Genomic DNA, 19,581 nt, shown 5'->3' on the forward strand with positions numbered 1-19,581 from the left:
TCACCTACCAACCATTAAGAGTTCTGGCTCCCACAGACCAATTAGAAGCTCCTAATCAACTCGTTACCTGTATTAAAGACAGCTGTCTTACATAGTCACCTTTATAAAAGACTCCTGTCCACTGACTAATTTAATCTGTCAGACTCGAACCTCTAGAACATGGGCAAGACCAAAGAGCTTTATAAGGATGTCAGGGACAAAATCATAGACCTGCACAAAGCTGGGATGGGCTACAAAACCATAAGTAAGACGCTGGGTGAGGAGACAACTGTTGGTGCAATATTAAGAAAATGGAAGAAATACAAAATGACTGTCAATCGACATTGATCTAGGGTATCCTTGATCATGAGAAAGGTGAGAGATCAGCCTAAAACTACACAGGGGGACTTGTTAACCCCTTTACCCCCAAGGGTGGTTTGCACGTCAATGACCAGGCCACTTTTTACAATTTTGACCACTGTCCCTTTATGAGGTTATAACTCTGGAACGCTTCAACGGATCCTGGTGATTCTGACATTGTTTTCTCGTGACATATTGTACTTCATGATAGTGGTAAAATTTCTTTGATAGTACCTGCGTTTGTTTGTGAAAAAAACGGAAATTTGGCGAAAATGTTGCAAATTTCGCAATTTTCAAACTTTGAATTTTTATGCAATTAAATCACAGAGATATGTCACACAAAATACTTAATAAGTAACATTTCCCACATGTCTACTTTACATCAGCATAATTTTGGAACCAAATTTTTTTTTTGTTAGGGACTTCTCATTTTTACAACACCATTTTTTTTTTTAGGGACCACATCTCATTTGAAGTCATTTTGAGGGGTCTATATGATAGAAAATACCCAAGTGTGACACCATTCTAAAAACTGCACCCCTCAAGGTGCTCAAAACCACATTCAAGAAGTTTATTAACCCTTCAGGTGTTTCATAGGAATTTTTGGAATGTTTAAATAAAAATGAACATTTAACTTTTTTTCACAAAAAATTTAATTCAGCTCCAATTTGTTTTATTTTACCAAAGGTAACAGGAGAAAATGGACCCAAAAAGTTGTTGTACAATTTGTCCTGAGTACGCCGATACCCCATATGTGGGGGTAAACCACTGTTTGGGCGCATGACAGAGCTTGGAAGCGAAGTAGGGCAATTTGACTTTTCAAGGCAAAATTGACAGGAATTGAGATGGGACGCCATGTTGCGTTTGGAGAGCCACTGATGTGCCTAAACATTGAAACCCCCCACAAGTGACACCATTTTGGAAAGTAGCCCCCCTAAGGAACTTATCTAGAGGTGTGGTGAGCACTTTGACCCACCAAGTGCTTCACAGAAGTTTATAATGCAGAACCGTAAAAATAAAAAATCATATTTTTTCACAAAAATTATATTTTTGCCCCCAATTTTTTATTTTTCCAAGGGTAAGAGAAGAAATTGGACCTCAAAAGTTGTTGTACAATTTGTCCTGAGTACGCTGATACCCCATATGTGGGGGTAAACCACTGTTTGGGCACATGGCAGAGCTCGGAAGGGAAGGAGCACCTTTTGACTTTTCATGCGAAAATTGACAGGAATTGAGATGGGACGCCATGTTGCATTTGGAGAGTCACTGATGTGCCTAAACATTGAAACCCCCCACAAGTGACACCATTTTGGAAAGTAGACCCCCTAAGGAACTTATCTGGATGTGTGGTGAGCACTTTAACCCACCAATGGCTTCACAGAAGTTTATAATGCAGAGCCATAAAAATAAAACAAAATTTTTTTCCCACAAAAATTATTTTTTAGCCCCTAGTTTTGTATTTTCCCTAGGGTAACAGGAGAAATTGGACCCCAAAAGTTGTTGTCCAATTTGTCCTGAGTATGCTGATACCCCATATGTGGGGGGGAACCACCGTTTGGGCGCATGGGAGGGTTCGGAAGGGAAGGAGCGCCATTTGGAATGCAGACTTAGATGGAATGGTCTGCAGGCGTCACATTGCGTTTGCAGAGCCCCTAATGTACCTAAACAGTAGAAACCCCCCACAAGTGACACCATTTTGGAAAGTAGACCCCCTAAGGAACTCATCTAGATGTGCTGTGAGAGCTTTGAACCCCCAAGTATTTCACTACAGTTTATAACGCAGAGCCGTGAAAAAAAAATATTTTTTTTCCACAAAAATTATATTTTAACCCCAGTTTTGTATTTTTCCAAGGGTAGCAGGAGAAATTGGACCCTAAATGTTGTTGTCCAATTTGTCCTAAGTATGCTGATACCCGATATGTGGGAGGGCTCGGAAGGGAAGGAGCATCATTTGGAATGCAGACTTAGATGGATTGGTCTGCAGGCGTCACATTGCGTTTGCAGAGCCCCTAATGTACCTAAACAGTAGAAACCCCCCACAAGTGACCCCATATTGGAAACTAGACCCCTCAATGAACTTATCTAGATGTGTTGTGAGAACTTTGGACCTCCAAGTGTTTCACTACAGTTTATAACGCAGAGCCGTGAAAATAAAAAAATCTTTTTGTTTTCCCACAAAAATTATTTTTTAGCCCCCCAGTTTTGTTTTTTCCCAAGGGTAACAGGAGAAATTGGACCCCAAAAGTTGTTGTCCTATTTGTCCTGAGTACGCTGATACCCCATATGTTGGGGTAAACCCCTGTTTGGGCACACGGGAGAGCTCCTGATGTGTCTAAACAGTGGAAACCCCCCAATTATAACTGAAACCCTAATCCAAACACACCCCTAACCCTAATTCCAACGGTAACCCTAACCACACCTCTAACCCTGACACACCCCTAACCCTAATCCCAACCCTATTCCCAACTGTAAATGTAACCTAAACCCTAACCCTAACTTTAGCCCCAACCCTAACTGTAGCCCCAACCTTAACCCTAGCCCTAACCCTAGCCCTAACCCTAGCCCTAACCCTAGCCCTAACCCTAGCCCTAACCCTAGCCCTAATGGGAAAATGGAAATAAATACATTTTTTTTTATTTTTCCCTAACTAAGGGGGTGATGAAGGGGGGTTTGATTTACTTTTATAGCGAGTTTTTTAGCGGGTTTTTATGATTGGCAGCCGTCACACACTGAAAGACGCTTTTTATTGCAAAAAATATTTTTTGCGTTACCACATTTTGAGAGCTATAATTTTTCCATATTTTGGTCCACAGAGTCATGTGAGGTCTTGTTTTTTGCGGGACGAGTTGACGTTTTTATTGGTAACATTTTCGGGCACGTGACATTTTTTGATCGCTTTTTATTCCGATTTTTGTGAGGAAGAATGACCAAAAACCAGCTATTCAGGAATTTCTTTTGGGGGAGGCGTTTATACCGTTCCGCGTTTGGTAAAATTGATAAAGCAGTTTTATTCTTCGGGTCAGTACGATTACAGCGACACCTCATTTATATCATTTTTTTATGTTTTGGCGCTTTTATACGATAAAAACTATTTTACAGAAAAAATTATTTTTGCATCGCTTTATTCTCAGGACTATAACTTTTTAATTTTTTTGCTGATGATGCAGTATGGCGGTTCGTTTTTTGCGGGACAAGATGACATTTTCAGCGGTACTATGGTTATTTATATCTGTCTTTTTGATCGCGTGTTATTCCACTTTTTGTTCAGCGGTATGATAATAAAGCGTTGTTTTTGCCTCGTTTTTTTTTTCCTTACGGTGTTTACTGAAGGGGTTAACTAGTGGGCCAGTTTTATAGGTCGGGTCGTTACGGACGCGGCGATACTAAATATGTGCACATTTATTGGGTTTTTTTTTATTTAGATGAAGAAATGTATTTATGGGAATAATATATATTTTTTTTCATTATTTAGGAATATTTTTTTTTATTTTTTTTTACACATTTGGAAAAATTTTTTTTTACTTTTTTACTTTGTCCCAGGGGGGGACATCACAGATCAGTGATCTGACAGTTTGCACAGCACTCTGTCAGATCACTAATCTGACATGCAGCACTGCAGGCTTCACAGTGCCTGCTCTGAACAGGCTCTGTGAAGCCACCTCCCTCCCTGCAGGACCCGGATCCGCGGCCATCTTGGATCCGGGCCTGGAGCAAGCAGGGAGGGAGGTAAGACCCTCGCAGCAACGCGATCACATCGCGTTGCTGCGGGGGGCTCAGGGAAGCCCGCAGGGAGCCCCCTCCCTGCGCGATGCTTCCCTGTACCGCCGGCACATCGCGATCATGTTTGATCGCGGTGTGCCGGGGGTTAATGTGCCGGAGACGGTCCGTGACCGCTCCTGGCACATAGTGCCGGATGTCAGCTGCGATATGCAGCTGACACCCGGCCGCGATCGGCGGCGCTCCCCCCGTGAGCGCTGCCGATCGCTATGACATACTATCCCGTCCAGGGTCAGATAGGCCCAGGGCACCTCGATGGGATAGTACGTCTAAGGTCACAGAGGGTTTAATGATCTCAAGCCAGCTGGGACCACAGTCACCAAGAAAACCATTGCTAACACATTATGCCGTAAATGTTTAAAATCCTGCAGTGCTCACAAGGTCCCCCTGCTCAAAAAGGCACATATGCAGGCCCATCTTAAGCTTACCAATGAACACCTGGATGATTCTGAGTGATTGGGAGAAGGTGCTGTGGTCAGATGAGACAAAAATTGAGGTCTTTGGCATTAACTCAACTTGCTGTGTTTGGAGGAAGAGAAATGCTGCCTATAACCCAAAGAACACCGTCCCCACTGTCAAGCATGGAGGTGGAAACATTATGTTTTGGGGGTGTTTCTCTGCTAAGGGCACAGAACTACTTCACCGCATCAATGGGAGAATGGATGGAGCCATTTACCGTAAAATCCTGAGTGACAACCTCCGCCAGGACATTAAAAATGGGTCGTGGCTGTGTCTTCCAGCAAGACAATGACCCAAAACATACAGCCAAGGCAACAAAGGAGTGACTCAAAAAGAAGCACATTAAGATCATGAAGTAGCCTAGCCAAGTTGCCAAGTGACAGCCTTAAAATCTTAAGGATTTAGAGCTGATCTGCAAAGAGGAGTGGACCAAAATTCCTCCTGACATGTGTACAAACCTCATCATCAACTACAGAAAACGTCTGACTGCTGTGCTTGCCAACCATTGTTTTGCCACCAAGTATTAAGTCTTGTTTGCCAGAGGGATCAAAAACTTATTTCTCACTACAAAATGCAAATAAACTTAGATAATTGATACAATGGGATTTTCTGAATTTTATTTTTGATATTCTATCTCTCAATGTTAAAATTAACCTACCCTTAAAATTATAGATTGTTCATGTCTTTGTCAGTGGGCAAACTTACAAAATCAGCAAGGGATCATATACTTATTTCCCCCAATGTACATACAGGTGCTTCTCACAAAATTAGAATATCATCAAAAAGTTAATTAATTTCAATTCTTCAATACAAAAAGTGAAACTAATATATTATATAGAGCCATTACAAACAGAGTGATCTATATCAAGTTTTTATTTCTATTAATGTTGATGATTATGGCTTACAGTCAGTGAAAACCCAAAAGTCATTATCTCAGTAAATTAGAATACTTTATAACACCAGCTTGAAAATCCGGAATGTTGGCCTACTGAAATATATATTCAGTTAAATGCACTCAATACTTGGTCTGAGCTCCTTTTCCATCAGTTACTGCATCAATGCGGCTGGCATGGAGGCGATCAGCCTAAATCTGTTTCATCAGGCTGAAATTTCTACCGTAAAATTTTCTATGTAAATTTACCACAAAAACTATGTACGAAATTTTGGTTGTTATTGCAGTTGACCCAAACGCACTATGATATGCAAATTTGTTTGTCAGAGCTGGTAATGCCGCAGTCATCATCTTTGTTAATCATTAGTCAGTAGATATTAACATTACTATTAGTACTAGAGGTAATTAGTGTGGTGGGGAGACTATAAGTGAATTGCACGTATAACTATTATTTATAACCCTTGTATTGTAGGTGTTGTCAGAAGCTCAAAAAGCCTATTGTTTATGATAAGTATATTGAGAGTGCATGGGATAGAGTAGGTGAGAGCTGGGATAGCAACATACAATGTACCAGATACTAAGATCCTGATATTGAGCTTTAGCCAAAGAAGGGGAGAGGCTCAATAATCCATATCGGGAAAGCTGCTTTTAGGTGGGAGGATCCTAAAAAAAAAGCAAAGATGCTTTTATGTCTATGGAGCAAATTTAGTCATTCTCTAAATCTGTATAACTTATGTATACTGTTCATTGCTTTCTCCCACCCAGGAGATATAACTTAAAATGAACTTGTCATCTCCCGAAACTCTATTAACTTGCAGATATGGGGTTAGTCTGCAGGTTAATAGTGTTAAAAAGCCGTGTGGCTGCCACACTGAAAGACTGGCTATTGGGAGGAAATGAACTGAAGTCCTCCCTGTGAGCCTCAGGCTTTCAGTCATAGAGGCGTGGCCTCAGTCACTGGTCAATACATAGTAAGCAGCGGCTGAAGCCACACCCCAGCACTGACTGACAGCCAGCTGAGTACTGATGCAAGGTTGAGTCAGCTGTCAGTCATTGCCAGGGTGTGGTTTCGTCCGCCACTTACTATGTACTGAGCAGTGACTGAGGCCACAGAGCTTTAGAGCTTAATAGTGATTTTTTTACTTGACAGATTCCCTTTAAAGAGGTATTCTATAGTTTGGAAATTATACCCTATCAATGGGATAGGGCTTAACTTGACGATGGCAGGGAGTTCGACCTCTGTAATGGAGAACAGAAGAGCCGCATGTGAATGCAGTAATGATCATTCACTGCTGCTCCATTCATTCTTATGGGATTGCTGAAGACAGCTGAGTGAAGCGATTGGCTGTCTCCGCAAGTCTCATAAATATGATTGGAGCAGCCATGTGTACTATCGACCACCGCTCCCTTCACATGTGGCTTTTCAGAGCGCTGATTCTCGAGGTCGGTTAGCATCTTAGTGGTCGGACCTTCAGCGATCAGGAAGTTATCCTCTATTCTATGGGTATGAGATAAAGGGGAATTCTCTAATTTGGAAATTAAGATACTTTTGAATGTGCATGAAATATTAAAGTGCTAATTCTAACCACAGTATTGTATTGTTTTTTTTTTTTACAGATTTATTAATATGTTGATCATTAGAAAAACAACATATGTTGTATCATGAGCTACTGTCTTGATACAAGAAACATACAACTCAACTAAAATCCCATAACTGAATGGTGGAAAATCTGCAGTGATCTGTGTTTTAGCATTCTACACACTTTTTGCAAGAGGACATTAAATCATGAGTGGTTTCTTTTCTTACCTGGATCCCAGAAGGATCCCTTGGGGTGCCACGTGGCATGCAATCAATGCAAGAATTTTACGCACCAAACCAGTAGAGTCCATGCTGGAAGGAACAGCAGGAACTTCATCCCATGGAACTAAACTGGCACGAGTACTGACTACAGTGGACCTTGTTTCACTCGGTGTGGGCAGCTGTGTTGGCACTGGGATGTATGTTGTCTCTGGACTGGTCGCTAAGGAAATGGCAGGACCAGGAGTCATTGTGTCCTTCATAATTGCAGCAGTGGCATCCATATTATCTGGTGAGTGTGTCCTCTTATTTCATGTTTTGGCAGATCAATTTGTTTTATAGTAAAAATATTGTTTTTGATGTCGCAAATTTAGGAAAAATTGCTGTATAAAGTTTAATTATGCAACATACTGCACATGTAATTGCACATTAATTATACTATATACTGCACGTGATTGCACATTATACCATATACATGTATCATGTATTTATGAAAATCAGTTGTAATCCCTGAAGTTACAATCATTTTAGGTTACTATTGAAGCGGCAGTTATGCACTTTTCTAACCTTTTATACTTAAAGGCATTCACCAAGGAGTGGGGAATTCCAAAAACATACTGACGAAACCCTCTGAGCTAGACCCCAATTGTCAGCGTCTTCCATCAACTACCAGCCACTTAAGAGGATTTGTCATTAGATTTCCCAATACGAACTGCATAGATTATTAGATCAATAGCTTAGTACTTACTTTAATAATCCACGCTGAACTCATGCTTTATCAACTGACCACACTAAGACCCCAATTCATCAAGACCGGTAATTTTCTCTCTGGCCTTGATGAGGGGGCATGTAGGAGTCAGACACTTCTGATTCATTAAGAGGAGCATGTGTCCTAATGAATCAGGAGCATCTAGCAAGTGGCGTGCTCCTCCGTGCTCCACACAAGGGGTCTTACTCCAGTCCTCTGCAGAAATTAAGATTTCCAGTCCCTGTTTGAAAATCACTAGAGATGAGCAAACTCAATCTTCAATGTTCAGCATTCTTACCGGACCGTTAGTGGCCGTCGCTGAACATGGACTTTCCCCGGAAGTCCCTTTTAGTGTTGCAACGTTCGGAGTTGCAGGGGAAGTCTGTTGTAGAGAGAGAAAGAGAAAGGGGGAAAGTTCAGGACTTGATTGTTTTCATTGGGGTTTGGGCTCTGGTTCAAGTTTGGGTACAGTTATGGTACCTGAACTGAAATTTTGAATAAAGTTTGGGTCAGGTACCAGAACCCAAATTTCCATGGGTCTGCTCATCCCTAATTAACAGCTTAATGAGAATCTGTCACCAGATTATTGCTACACCTTCTGAGAGCAGCATTATGAATAGGCACAGAACCTGATTCCAGCAATGTACCACATACTAGGCTGTTTGTTCCAGATTTGATAAATTCACTGTGCAGAGAAGAGCGACCAAGGTTAATAAGGGAATGGGTGGACTGCAATACCAAGATCGGTTATGAAGCTTGGTGTTGTTCTATTTGTTAAAAATGAAGGCTTAGGGGCCATCTTACTAGAATTCACAAATATTTGGCGGGACAGTACTGAGATCTTTTTAATGATTTTTATATACCTAGGCCTGAGACCATGCAAGAGGGCACCCTCAATTTCTAAAGGAAAGAAGATTTAATTATAATCACAGACGTAGATTCTTTACCGTTCGAGCAGTGAGTCTATGTAACTCTTTGACCCATGATATTTCAATGGTTGATTCACTTCAACCAGGAGGACTGGATGCCTTTCTTGACATAATATTACAGGTTATGGGTGCTAGATTCTGTGACATTGGTCCAGGAACTTAGCTTGATTGCCATATGTGGAGTCGGGAAGGAATTTTTCCCTTAATACACAGCTATTAGTGTCTGCCCCAAGGGTATTATGTCTTCCTCTGGATCAACATGTTAGCCTATATGTTGAAATTGATGGACTTATGTCTACCTTCAACCTTAAACTATAACTATAGCTGTTTTCTCTGCCATAGATCTACAAGTACTCTGAATGTATAACCTCGCCCACATCACTGATTAACTGTTTTCTATGTACACTGTGCATAAGGAGAAAGCTGCCAATCAGTGGTGGAGGGCGTGGTTATACAAAACTCATGAATATGGAGGACAACTTGGCATCAGGTTTACTAGTCCTCTAGTGAGATTCTCCTGCTGATAAAATTGTGATTTTATCAAAACTACAGCAAACAGCTCAGTAAGTAACACATAACTGAAATTAGGGTTGCTCTCCCTATTTAATGCTGATATCAGATTAGATGGTATTAGCCTAGTGACAGATACCCTTTAAACACAATTCATCGTCAATTTTGCACATTTATTGCCTGTTTTTTTTTATTGCACCTCATTCTAATGTTAATTTGTGCATTTGTTAAAGTTTATTTAATTTGTGCCTTTATTAATCCCTTCCCGACTGCTGTGCGGGAGCTGTGTTCCTGCAAACAGGAGATTATGTACGGCGCGTTAATCGTAACAGCGACATAGAGGAGCATCACGCACAGATTCGATCCCGTTGTCCTGATGGTCTCCATGGAGACCCCGGCCGCAAGATGGCTGCGAGGTCCTTCAGGGAAGGTGACGTGTCAGTGGCTGCAGAGATCAGGACCTGAGACGCCTCCTTCCCTGCCTGTCAGACACTGATGTGTTGTTCTGCAGTGCAGACACATTGTAGAACATCAGATCAACGATCTGATGCTATACAGTGTAAAAAAAATATATATATATTTTTTTTTTTTTAATCCCCAAATAAACAGAAAAGAAGCAAATATTTTTGCAATAAATACATTTATTTGTTAATAAAAAAATAAAATAAAAGTACACATACTTGGTATCGCCGTGTCCGTAACGACCCACTCTATAAAACTGTCACACTAGTTAACCCCTTCAGTGAACACTGAAAAAAGTATATAAACCGAGGAAAAAACAATCCTTTATCATCATACCGTCTAACAAAAAGTGCAATAATACGCGATCAAAAAGATGAATGTAAATAAAAATAGTACCACTGAAAACGTCATCTTGTCCCACAAAACAACAAGCCACTATATAGCTCCATCAGCGGAAAAATAAAAACAAGTTATAGCTCTCAGAATAAAGCTGAGACCCCAGAGAGCATGATTTGGGTTAGTTTTTACCGTCCCCAGTGTTGCAATCACTGTTATTCACAGAATAACGGTGACCGCAAAAAAAAGTCTGATTCGTATTTATTTATCTCTCCTGATATGATCTAGCACATCAGAGGAGAGAAAAATTGAGTCCCCCGAGCCCCCGGTACCTCCGGCACCTCCTGTATCCCCCGGTGATGTCCCTTGGCCTTCGGCATCTTCCAGGAAGAAAATGGTGGGCACATGGTAGCAATAGAGTTAGGGTTGGGGCTAGGGTTAGGGTTGGGGCTAGAGCTAAGGTTAGGGTTGGGCTAGGGTTAGGGTTGGGGATAGGGTTAGAGCTAGGGTTAGGGTTGGGGTTAGGGTTCAGGCTAGGGTTAAGGTTGGGGTTAGACCTAGAGTTAGGGAAGGGCTAGGGTTAGGGTTGGGGCTAGGGTTAGGGTTGTGTTGGGTGTTGGAGTTAGGGTTTTGGTTAGGGTAGGGGTTAGGGCTTAGGGCTGTGTTAGGATTGGAGTTAGAATTGGGGGGTTTCCACTGTTTAGATACGTCAGGGGGTCTCCAAACACGACATGGCACTGTAAGGATTCCGGACTTTCCTTGTGCCTGTTCGCCCTAATCGAAGATGGAGTTTTTTATTTTGCCCAGTCTTGGAACTTCCTGCTGTCCTGATTATTTAAGTCTGGGTCATGTGTTCTCCAGTGCCTGAGTATTTGTGCTGCTGGCTCCTGAGCTTCTGCCTGTGTTCTGGTGAACTCCCTGATTCAGCTGCTCTCTACTCGGTGGTCTGCCTCGCCTATTTCAGCTGCCTCTCACCTCTGGAACTGCTGTGACTGGCAGCACACCACTGGAAGGATTCCCCTGGTTGGCTACACTTTTCTCAGTGTAGTGCCTTTTTGCACAACCTCACCAGGTGAGCAAGTTGTGCTTTTCTCATCAGGAGAGTTTTACTCATCTACTACGCTTAGATAGTGCTCTCCCTCTTTTTCCCCTCACCCTCTTTTTCGGGACTTCATGCTCAACGTACCACCTGTGTATTATTGAACTTCTACAAACAAGAACTGTGCGCATGTGTGATCAAGTTTTGCTGGACTTCCTTGTTTGAGTACTGTGTGCATTCCCAATACACTTCTGCTGGATCCCCAGGTTTAAGTACTGTGTGCATTCACACTTATAACCTACTGGACTTCCTTGTTAAGTGTCTTGTTTGCTCCCTTGTCATATCCTTGCTGGACTGGTTCATATTAGCGGTCGCCTCCCGCTATTCACTGTGTTATATTTTACTATATTGTGCTGAGCATCTCGTTACAATTGCAGGAATATCTTTGTAGTTCTGTTTACCATATTGTGCTGAGCACCTCGTTATAATTGCAGGAATATCTGTGTTAGTTCTGTTTTGTTTAAATACATCATTTTCTGCAGCTTTGCTCTCAGACTGGTTTTATCCCAGGCTACCAGTTTCCTTAGTACCTACATAAGGCTGGGTTCACATTGCGTTTATATGGCACGTTAGACTGACTACGTTACACCGCGACATAACGCGGTGTAATGTAGTCCGTTAACACCGCCATTAAGTCCTATGTCGGACGCATCGCTAGCGCACGCCCACAATGGGCGTGCGCTAGCGATGTGCCGTCATTGAGTGACGGACCCTGGGACGCGGGCTGCAGCGTTTCCGGGTCCGTCACTGCTAGCACAGACAGAGCATCTGTTACCTCTATCTGCGCTAGCGATATGATATATCGGCACTAGCATTAACAGCAGCCCGTTAAGCCTTATTGTTACAGGCACTGCCATGCACCCAAACACTGGATTTCCCCCATGTATGGGATATCAGTGTACTCATGAGAAATCGCACAACAAATTTTGTGTTCCATTTTCTCCTGTTATCCTTGGGAAAATAAAAAAAGTTTGGCTCCAAAGTAAATTTTTTGTAAAAAAAAGTAAAATGTTCATTTTTTTTCTTCCACATAGCTTTAGTTCTCGTGAAGCACCTAAGGCCGGCGTCACACTACCGTGTTTTACGGACGTAAGAGAGGTGCTGAAAATACGGATTGCATACGGTACAATGCTTCTCTATGCCCCAGCTCCTATCAGCCGTATTTTACTGATCCATATTATACGGTGTTCTACGGCCGTAGAAAATCGCAGCATGCTGCGTTTGTCACCGTATTGCGCAAAAAATATGCCAATGAAAGTCTATGGGGGCCAGAAAAATACGGATTACACACGGACCAGCAGTGTGACTTGCGAGAAATATGCAGCGGTGTTCTATAGAAAAGCCGGCAATTCAGTGCGGTGTACAGTAAAATCACACTGACAGGTTACAATAGAATAGTTAAGATAAATGTCTACACATAGTATAGGTGTATATATATATATATATATATATATATATATATATATATATATATATATATATATGTCAGTGAGACACATATATGTATATATATTAATATTTCATACAGCGCTAGATAGCTTAAAAGCCGGTAATTCAATTGCCGGCTTTTGCTATCTCCTTCTCAAACCCGACATGATGAGACATGGTTTACATACAGTAAACCATCTCATATCCCTTTTTTTTTGCATATTCCACACTACTGTTAGTAGTGTGTATGTGCAAAATTTGGGCGCTCTAGCTATTAATTTAAAGGGTTAAATCGCGGAAAAAATTGGCGTGGGCTCCCGCGCAATTTTCTCCGCCAGAAGGGTAAAGCCAGTGACTGAGGGCAGATATTAATAGCCTGGAGAGGGTCCATGGTTACTGCCCCCCTGGCTAAAAACATCTGCCCCCAGCCACCCCAGAAAAGGCACATCTGGAAGATGCGCCTATTCTGGCAGTTGGCCACTCTCTTCCCATTTCCGTGTTGCGGTGGGATATGGGGTAATGAAGGGTTAATGTCACCTTGCTATTGTAAGGTGACATTAAGCTAGATTAATAATGGAGAGGCGTCAATTATGACACCTATCCATTGTTAATCCAATAGTATGAAATGGTTAAAAAACACACACATTATTACAAAGTCTTTTAATGAAATAAATACACAGGTTGTTGGAATAGTTTATTATACTGGTAATCCACCTGAAGACCCTCGCTCTGTAAAAAAGGTAAAATAAAAAAACAACAATATCCCATACCTTCCGATGATCAGTCTCGTCCCACACTGTAAATCCATCTGAAGGGGTTAACTAATTTTACAAGCAGGAGCTCTGCTAATGCAGCTGTGCTCATGCCAGTAAAACCCCAGCGAATGAATGGAATGTAGGTCAATGACCTGTAGTTACCTTCAGTCGCGGTGAGGCGCCCTCTGCTGGATGTCCTCATATGAACTCGAGCATGGGAAAATATTCTGAAAAGTTCCCAGGGTTTCAGCTTTCAAAAGAATAATTCATACAAACAATGGATGAATTTAACGTCAGGTTATAAGCTTTTATTTACATGGATAAGCAACATAACTTCTGTCAGGGAGTATATGTGAGAAAACATTGCATAGCACTCGGACCAGTGTTAATCTATGGGTCCGCTCCCATCACCATTTTTTTCTCGGGCGTATTCAGCATGCGAGTGAAATAGCAGCATGCTGCGATTGTACGTGTATATCGCCCGAGTCTCACCAATGTAAGTCTGTGGACACCACAGCGACCATTTGTGTGACTTGCGACAAATACGCACACATTTTCCTCATTTCAGCCCATTGAGCCATTAAATTCAATGAGGAAAAGCAGTGAGAAATGTAAAGCCATGTGCATGGCATACGGATACATAGGTGTGAAAAAAATCGCATCATCGCATTGCAAACGCATTACATACGGAGAACACTCCTGCTACTCTCGGTTGAGAAAATCGGACCGATTTTTCATACGTTAAGGCTGTGTGCACACGTTGCGGATTTGATTGCAGATCCACAGCGTTTTTTGCTGCTCGGAATTGCATTAAAACCGCAGTTTAGTGCACAACCAATGTAAGTCTGTGGGAGCCGCAGACTTGTTGTGCACATGCTGCAGAAAAAGACGCACCGAAAGACAGCTTTTTTTTTTCCACAGCATGTCAATTCTTTTGTGCGGATCTGCAGCGTTTCTGCACCCATAGACTTGCATTGAGTTGGGCACATCCGCAGCAAAACCGCAAATGTAAAAAAGATCTGCAGTTTTGGTGCGGATGTGGGTCCGAGAATCGCTGCAGTTCGGGAGGAGGGAAGTGTGTGGGCGGAGTGTGGGCAGTGACTGTGTGCGTGTATATGTGTGCGGGCAGGGTCTGTGGGCTGTTTGGATGTGTGCGGTACTGTTCGGGTACGTGTGCGGGGCTGTCATGGTGTGTGCAGGGGGTCTTTAGGGTTGTGTGTGTGCAGGCATCATCCGATGGGACTACAAGTCCCATCGGGCTATGACTGCTACAGTGACAGTGACTGACATATTGGCTAATGATGGGACAGTAGTAGTCCCATCATCCGGCTAATGTGTTGAATGTAAAAAAAAAAAAACACACATACACATGTACAGTACATGCAACATGCCACATACAGTACATACAACATAGAGTACATACTCACCATCACCTTGGAGTCATTGTCACCTGTAAAAAATATTAAAATAATAAACAAACAATATACTCCCTGATCTGCAGATATCCAATTAAAACGAGAGTCTCTCGACGATCTCCCGTGGAGAGCTGCAGCATCAGCTGATGCGACCGCTCTCCAGGGGCACCAGGAATACAATGACGGAAGGAAAACTCGCTCCGCCCAAAGCGCCGCCTCATTCTGTACACTCGGTGTTTCGTGATGTGTTCATTGCACACATCCGGAATCTCCACACCCCATACATAGGACCCTGTGATTTACCTTGCAGCGACGGAGTGTCGCCGCAATGTAAACAGACATGCTGCGTTCTAAAAAGACGCGCCGCATGTCCGGAAACGCAGGGCCGCCGGGTGCGGGTTCGCACGCATAGTGGAGACGGGATTTCATAAAATCCCCTCCACTATGGTGTAACATCTGGATGTTGCGGGTTGAACGCTGCAGTTGTACGCAGCATGTAATCCGGCCCGTGGACACGTACCCTACACTATCCATACATCAATAGATATATCTAACCAGATATATCTATAGATAGATAAATGAATAGATAGATGTATGCATCTATAGATCTATCTATATGTAGATCTATCTATCCATCTCATTCCTTCTATCTATCTACAGTATCTGTGTGTGTAATGGAGTGTGGGTTGGACAAATGTAAAAGAGGAGGTTGGACAATAATGACATCACAAATCTTTTTTTTTTTTTTGTTCAATAATACATCTTTATTTAGCTTACAAAAACACATTAAAAACCGCACCAAGACTGCACAAAAAACGCATCAAAACGCATAAAAAACGCAGCTGTGTTTTCTGCCGGAAGATGCAGAAAATTCTGCACCCAAATCTGCAACGTGTGCACACCGCCTATATGTGACCCCGGCCTAAAGGTCTGTGCAAAGGCAGCAATTAAGAGAATGAGGAATGGGTCAACTGACTAAAAGGCCTCGTTCAGACATGAGAGATTTTTCTGGTACAAAAAACATGTTCCAATTTTCATCAGTGTCTGATCATTGTTTCAGTTTTTACCATAATTGTTTCATCATATTTTCTCATGAAAAATAAAAATCCCAAGCTTCGTCTTCCCATTGCATTTAAAACGTACAGCACAGACTGCACACCAGGGGCGTAACAATTGGAGTCACAGGCCCACGTGGAGGGCGGCCCATGTGGAGGGGGACCCCGTCAATGCAAGTTCCTATTCCACCACCTGGAAGTGCGCCCTCAGATGTACATTCAGCTGAAATGTATTGCAACACAGAGACCCACCAGCTCGCCGCAGCACTATACACACCAATCAGACGCCAGCAGCTGACATCTGCGTGCCTGTCACGGGCTGTGCTGTACATTGCAGTAATGTCATATGCCGCCCATTGCTGGCACGCTGGAGTCAGCTAAGAGTCTGCGATGGAAGAGGACACTGCACGTCATATCAGTGGAGGAAAATAAGAATCCTTTTTTTTGTAATGTGTTGGACTAGAGCGAAGGATATTATTACTGGAAGGGGCCTAGAATGGGGAACATTATACCAGGAAGGAGCTCAGAATGGGGGAAGTTATTACATAAAGGAGCCAGGATGGAGGATATTATTATAGAACGGGGCCATGATGGGAGACATTAGCATATAAAGGGGAACATTCATAAATAAAGTGACCAAGATGGAGGACATTATTATAGGAAGGGGCCCAGGATGGGGGACATTATTAATTAAAGGGCCAGGATGGGGGACATTATACCAGGAAAGGATCCAGGATTTTTATACCAGGAAGTGACCCAGTATAGGGGGCATTATTACATAAATGGGTCAAGGGGCAGATTATCAGAGGGTCAATATGGGCGGTAGCCCAGGGCCCAGTGGTCTGGGGGTGCCCTGGGCTACCGCACAGATTGACCCTCCGCTAATCGTCTGTGACTGCCCGCCGGGAGGCGTTTATGTGCCCCCCGGACCCGGTGGGCAGAGAGAGGGGGCCCGCATTGCGCCCCTTCTCATCTGCTCACCGGGCCCTTTCCGGCGCTGCGGCGATTTCCTATTGATGTGCGGGCGCGCGCCCGCACATCAATAGTTAACAACAACAGCCGCCAGCCAATCGGAGGCTGGCAGCTGAAGTCGGCCGCCGCGCACACGTCGCCGGCGTCTGACGTCATTGTCAGTCGCCGGCGAGTGTGCGCTGCTGCAGGGAGCTCGCCGCCTGGAGCGCGGACAGGTGAGGAGACTGCTTGTTTGTTTTTTTTTGTTTGTTTGTTTTTTTCTCAGTTATCAGTGGACAGACTGGGGGGCAATGCTGGAGGACACACTGGGGGGCAATGCTGGAGGACACACTGGGGGGCAATGCTGGAGGACACACTGGGGGCAATGCTGGAGGACACACTGGGGGGCAATGCTGGAGGACACACTGGGGGGCAATGCTGGAGGACACACTGGGGGCAGATTGCTGGAGACAGTGGGGCAGATTGCTGGAGACAGTGGGGCAGATTGCTGGAGACAGTGGGGCAGATTGCTGGAGACAGTGGGGCAATGCTGGAGACAGTGGGGCAATGCTGGAGACACTGGGGCAGATTGCTGGAGGACACACTGGGGGGCAATGCTGGAGGACACACTGGGGGGCAATGCTGGAGACACTGGGGGGCAATGCTGGAGACACTGGGGCAGATTGGAGGACACACTGGGGGCAATGCTGGAGACAGTGGGGGCAATGCTGGAGACAGTGGGGGCAATGCTGGAGACAGTGGGGGCAATGCTGGAGACAGTGGGGCAGATTGCTGGAGACAGTGGGGCAGATTGGTGGAGACAGTGGGACAATGCTGGAGACAGTGGGGCAGATTTCTGGAGACAGTGGGGCAGATTTCTGGAGACAGTGGGGCAGATTTCTGGAGACAGTGGGGCAGATTTCTGGAGACAGTGGGGCAGGTTGCTGGAGACAGTGGGGCAGATTTCTGGACACACTGGGGGTAATATGCTGGACACACTGGGGCAGATGATTGCTGGACACACTGGGGCAATGCTGGAGACACTGGGCCAGATTGCTGGACACACTGGTGGTAATATGCTGGACACACTGGGGCAGATTGCTGGACACACTGTCTGGGGGCAATATGCTGGACATACTGGGGCAGATTGCTAGACACACTGGGGGGCAATGCTGGAGGACACACTGGGGGGCAATGCTGGAGGACACACTGGGGGCAATGCTGGAGGACACACTGGGGGCAATGCTGGAGGACACACTGGGGGGCAATGCTGGAGGACACACTGGGGGGCAATGCTGGAGGACACTGGGGGCAATGCTGGAGACAGTGGGGCAGATTGCTGGAGACAGTGGGGCAGATTGCTGGAGACAGTGGGGCAGATTGCTGGAGGACACACTGGGGGGCAATGCTGGAGGACACACTGGGGGGCAATGCTGGAGACACTGGGGCAGATTGGAGGACACACTGGGGGGCAATGCTGGAGACACTGGGGCAGATTGGAGGACACACTGGGGGCAATGCTGGAGACAGTGGGGCAATGCTGGAGACAGTGGGGCAGATTGCTGGAGACAGTGGGGCAGATTGCTGGAGACAGTGGGGCAGATTGCTGGAGACACTGGGGCAATGCTGGAGATACTGGGGCAGATTGCTGGACACACTGGGGGTAATATGCTGGACACACTGGGGCAGATGATTGCTGGACACACTGGGGCAATGCTGGAGACACTGGGCCAGATTGCTGGACACACTGGTGGTAATATGCTGGACACACTGGGGCAGATTGCTGGACACACTGTCTGGGGGCAATATGCTGGACATACTGGGGCAGATTGCTGGACACACTGGGGGTAATATGATGGACACACTGGGGCAGATTGCTGGACACACTGGGGGCAGGACTGGAGGCATGGGCAGAATGTAGACATGGGGCATGATTGGAGACATGGGGCAGGATTGGATCATGGGGCAGGATGGATACGATGGAGACAGATGGGGCAGGATCGGGAGATCATATGGTGTAGAATGGATACTCATGAGTGCAGGATGGGAGAACATATGGCTGGAGCCAGGAATGAGACACACGGGGCCAGGATGGGGAATATTATTACCATAGGGGCTAATTAAGGGATATTATTACTGCAGTGATGTATTTATTTTATTTTTTGAGTATACTGTTTTAAATGGGGGGGCGGTCCTGTTACTTTGCAGAGTGACACTATATCGCCTTTTTATCTTCATGTGGTATAATGTAGAAGTTGTGAAAAATTAAGTAATGTGTTCTGCAAGCGGAGCTCGAGATATCTGTGTTATTTCCTGCAGAAATGAGTCCTGGCTGGAAGAAATGATGGCGGTCTGTGCTGGATGAAAGATGAAGGACTTCACCTAGAGACGTCACTGGTGAGTCAGTGTTACCTATACACTGACACTATACACTATATACTATATACAGCGGTCCTGTGTACAATGTCACCAGTGATCACTGTATTACCTATACATTATATACAGAGCTCATGTGTATAATACCACCAGTGATCTCTGTATTACCTCTACATAGACACTGCATACTAAGTACAGATCTCCTGTGAATACTGGCATTTATGGTGATAGTATTGTTTGTTTGTTTTTTTT

General features: G+C 44.3%; 1 protein-coding gene across 1 annotated transcript in view; it reads left to right on the forward strand.

The window, feature by feature from the left end:
• SLC7A14 (solute carrier family 7 member 14) overlaps nt 1-19,581 on the forward strand; it is a 233,143-nt gene that overhangs the window by 143,226 nt on the left and 70,336 nt on the right. The window contains exon 2 of the mRNA XM_069727336.1: nt 7,085-7,557. Coding sequence (XP_069583437.1) covers nt 7,254-7,557 — 304 coding nt within the window. The 5' untranslated portion in view covers nt 7,085-7,253. The remainder of the gene's footprint in view (nt 1-7,084; nt 7,558-19,581) is intronic.

This window comes from Ranitomeya imitator, chromosome 5, assembly GCF_032444005.1.
Source record: "Ranitomeya imitator isolate aRanImi1 chromosome 5, aRanImi1.pri, whole genome shotgun sequence".
NCBI classification, from domain to species: domain Eukaryota; kingdom Metazoa; phylum Chordata; class Amphibia; order Anura; family Dendrobatidae; genus Ranitomeya; species Ranitomeya imitator.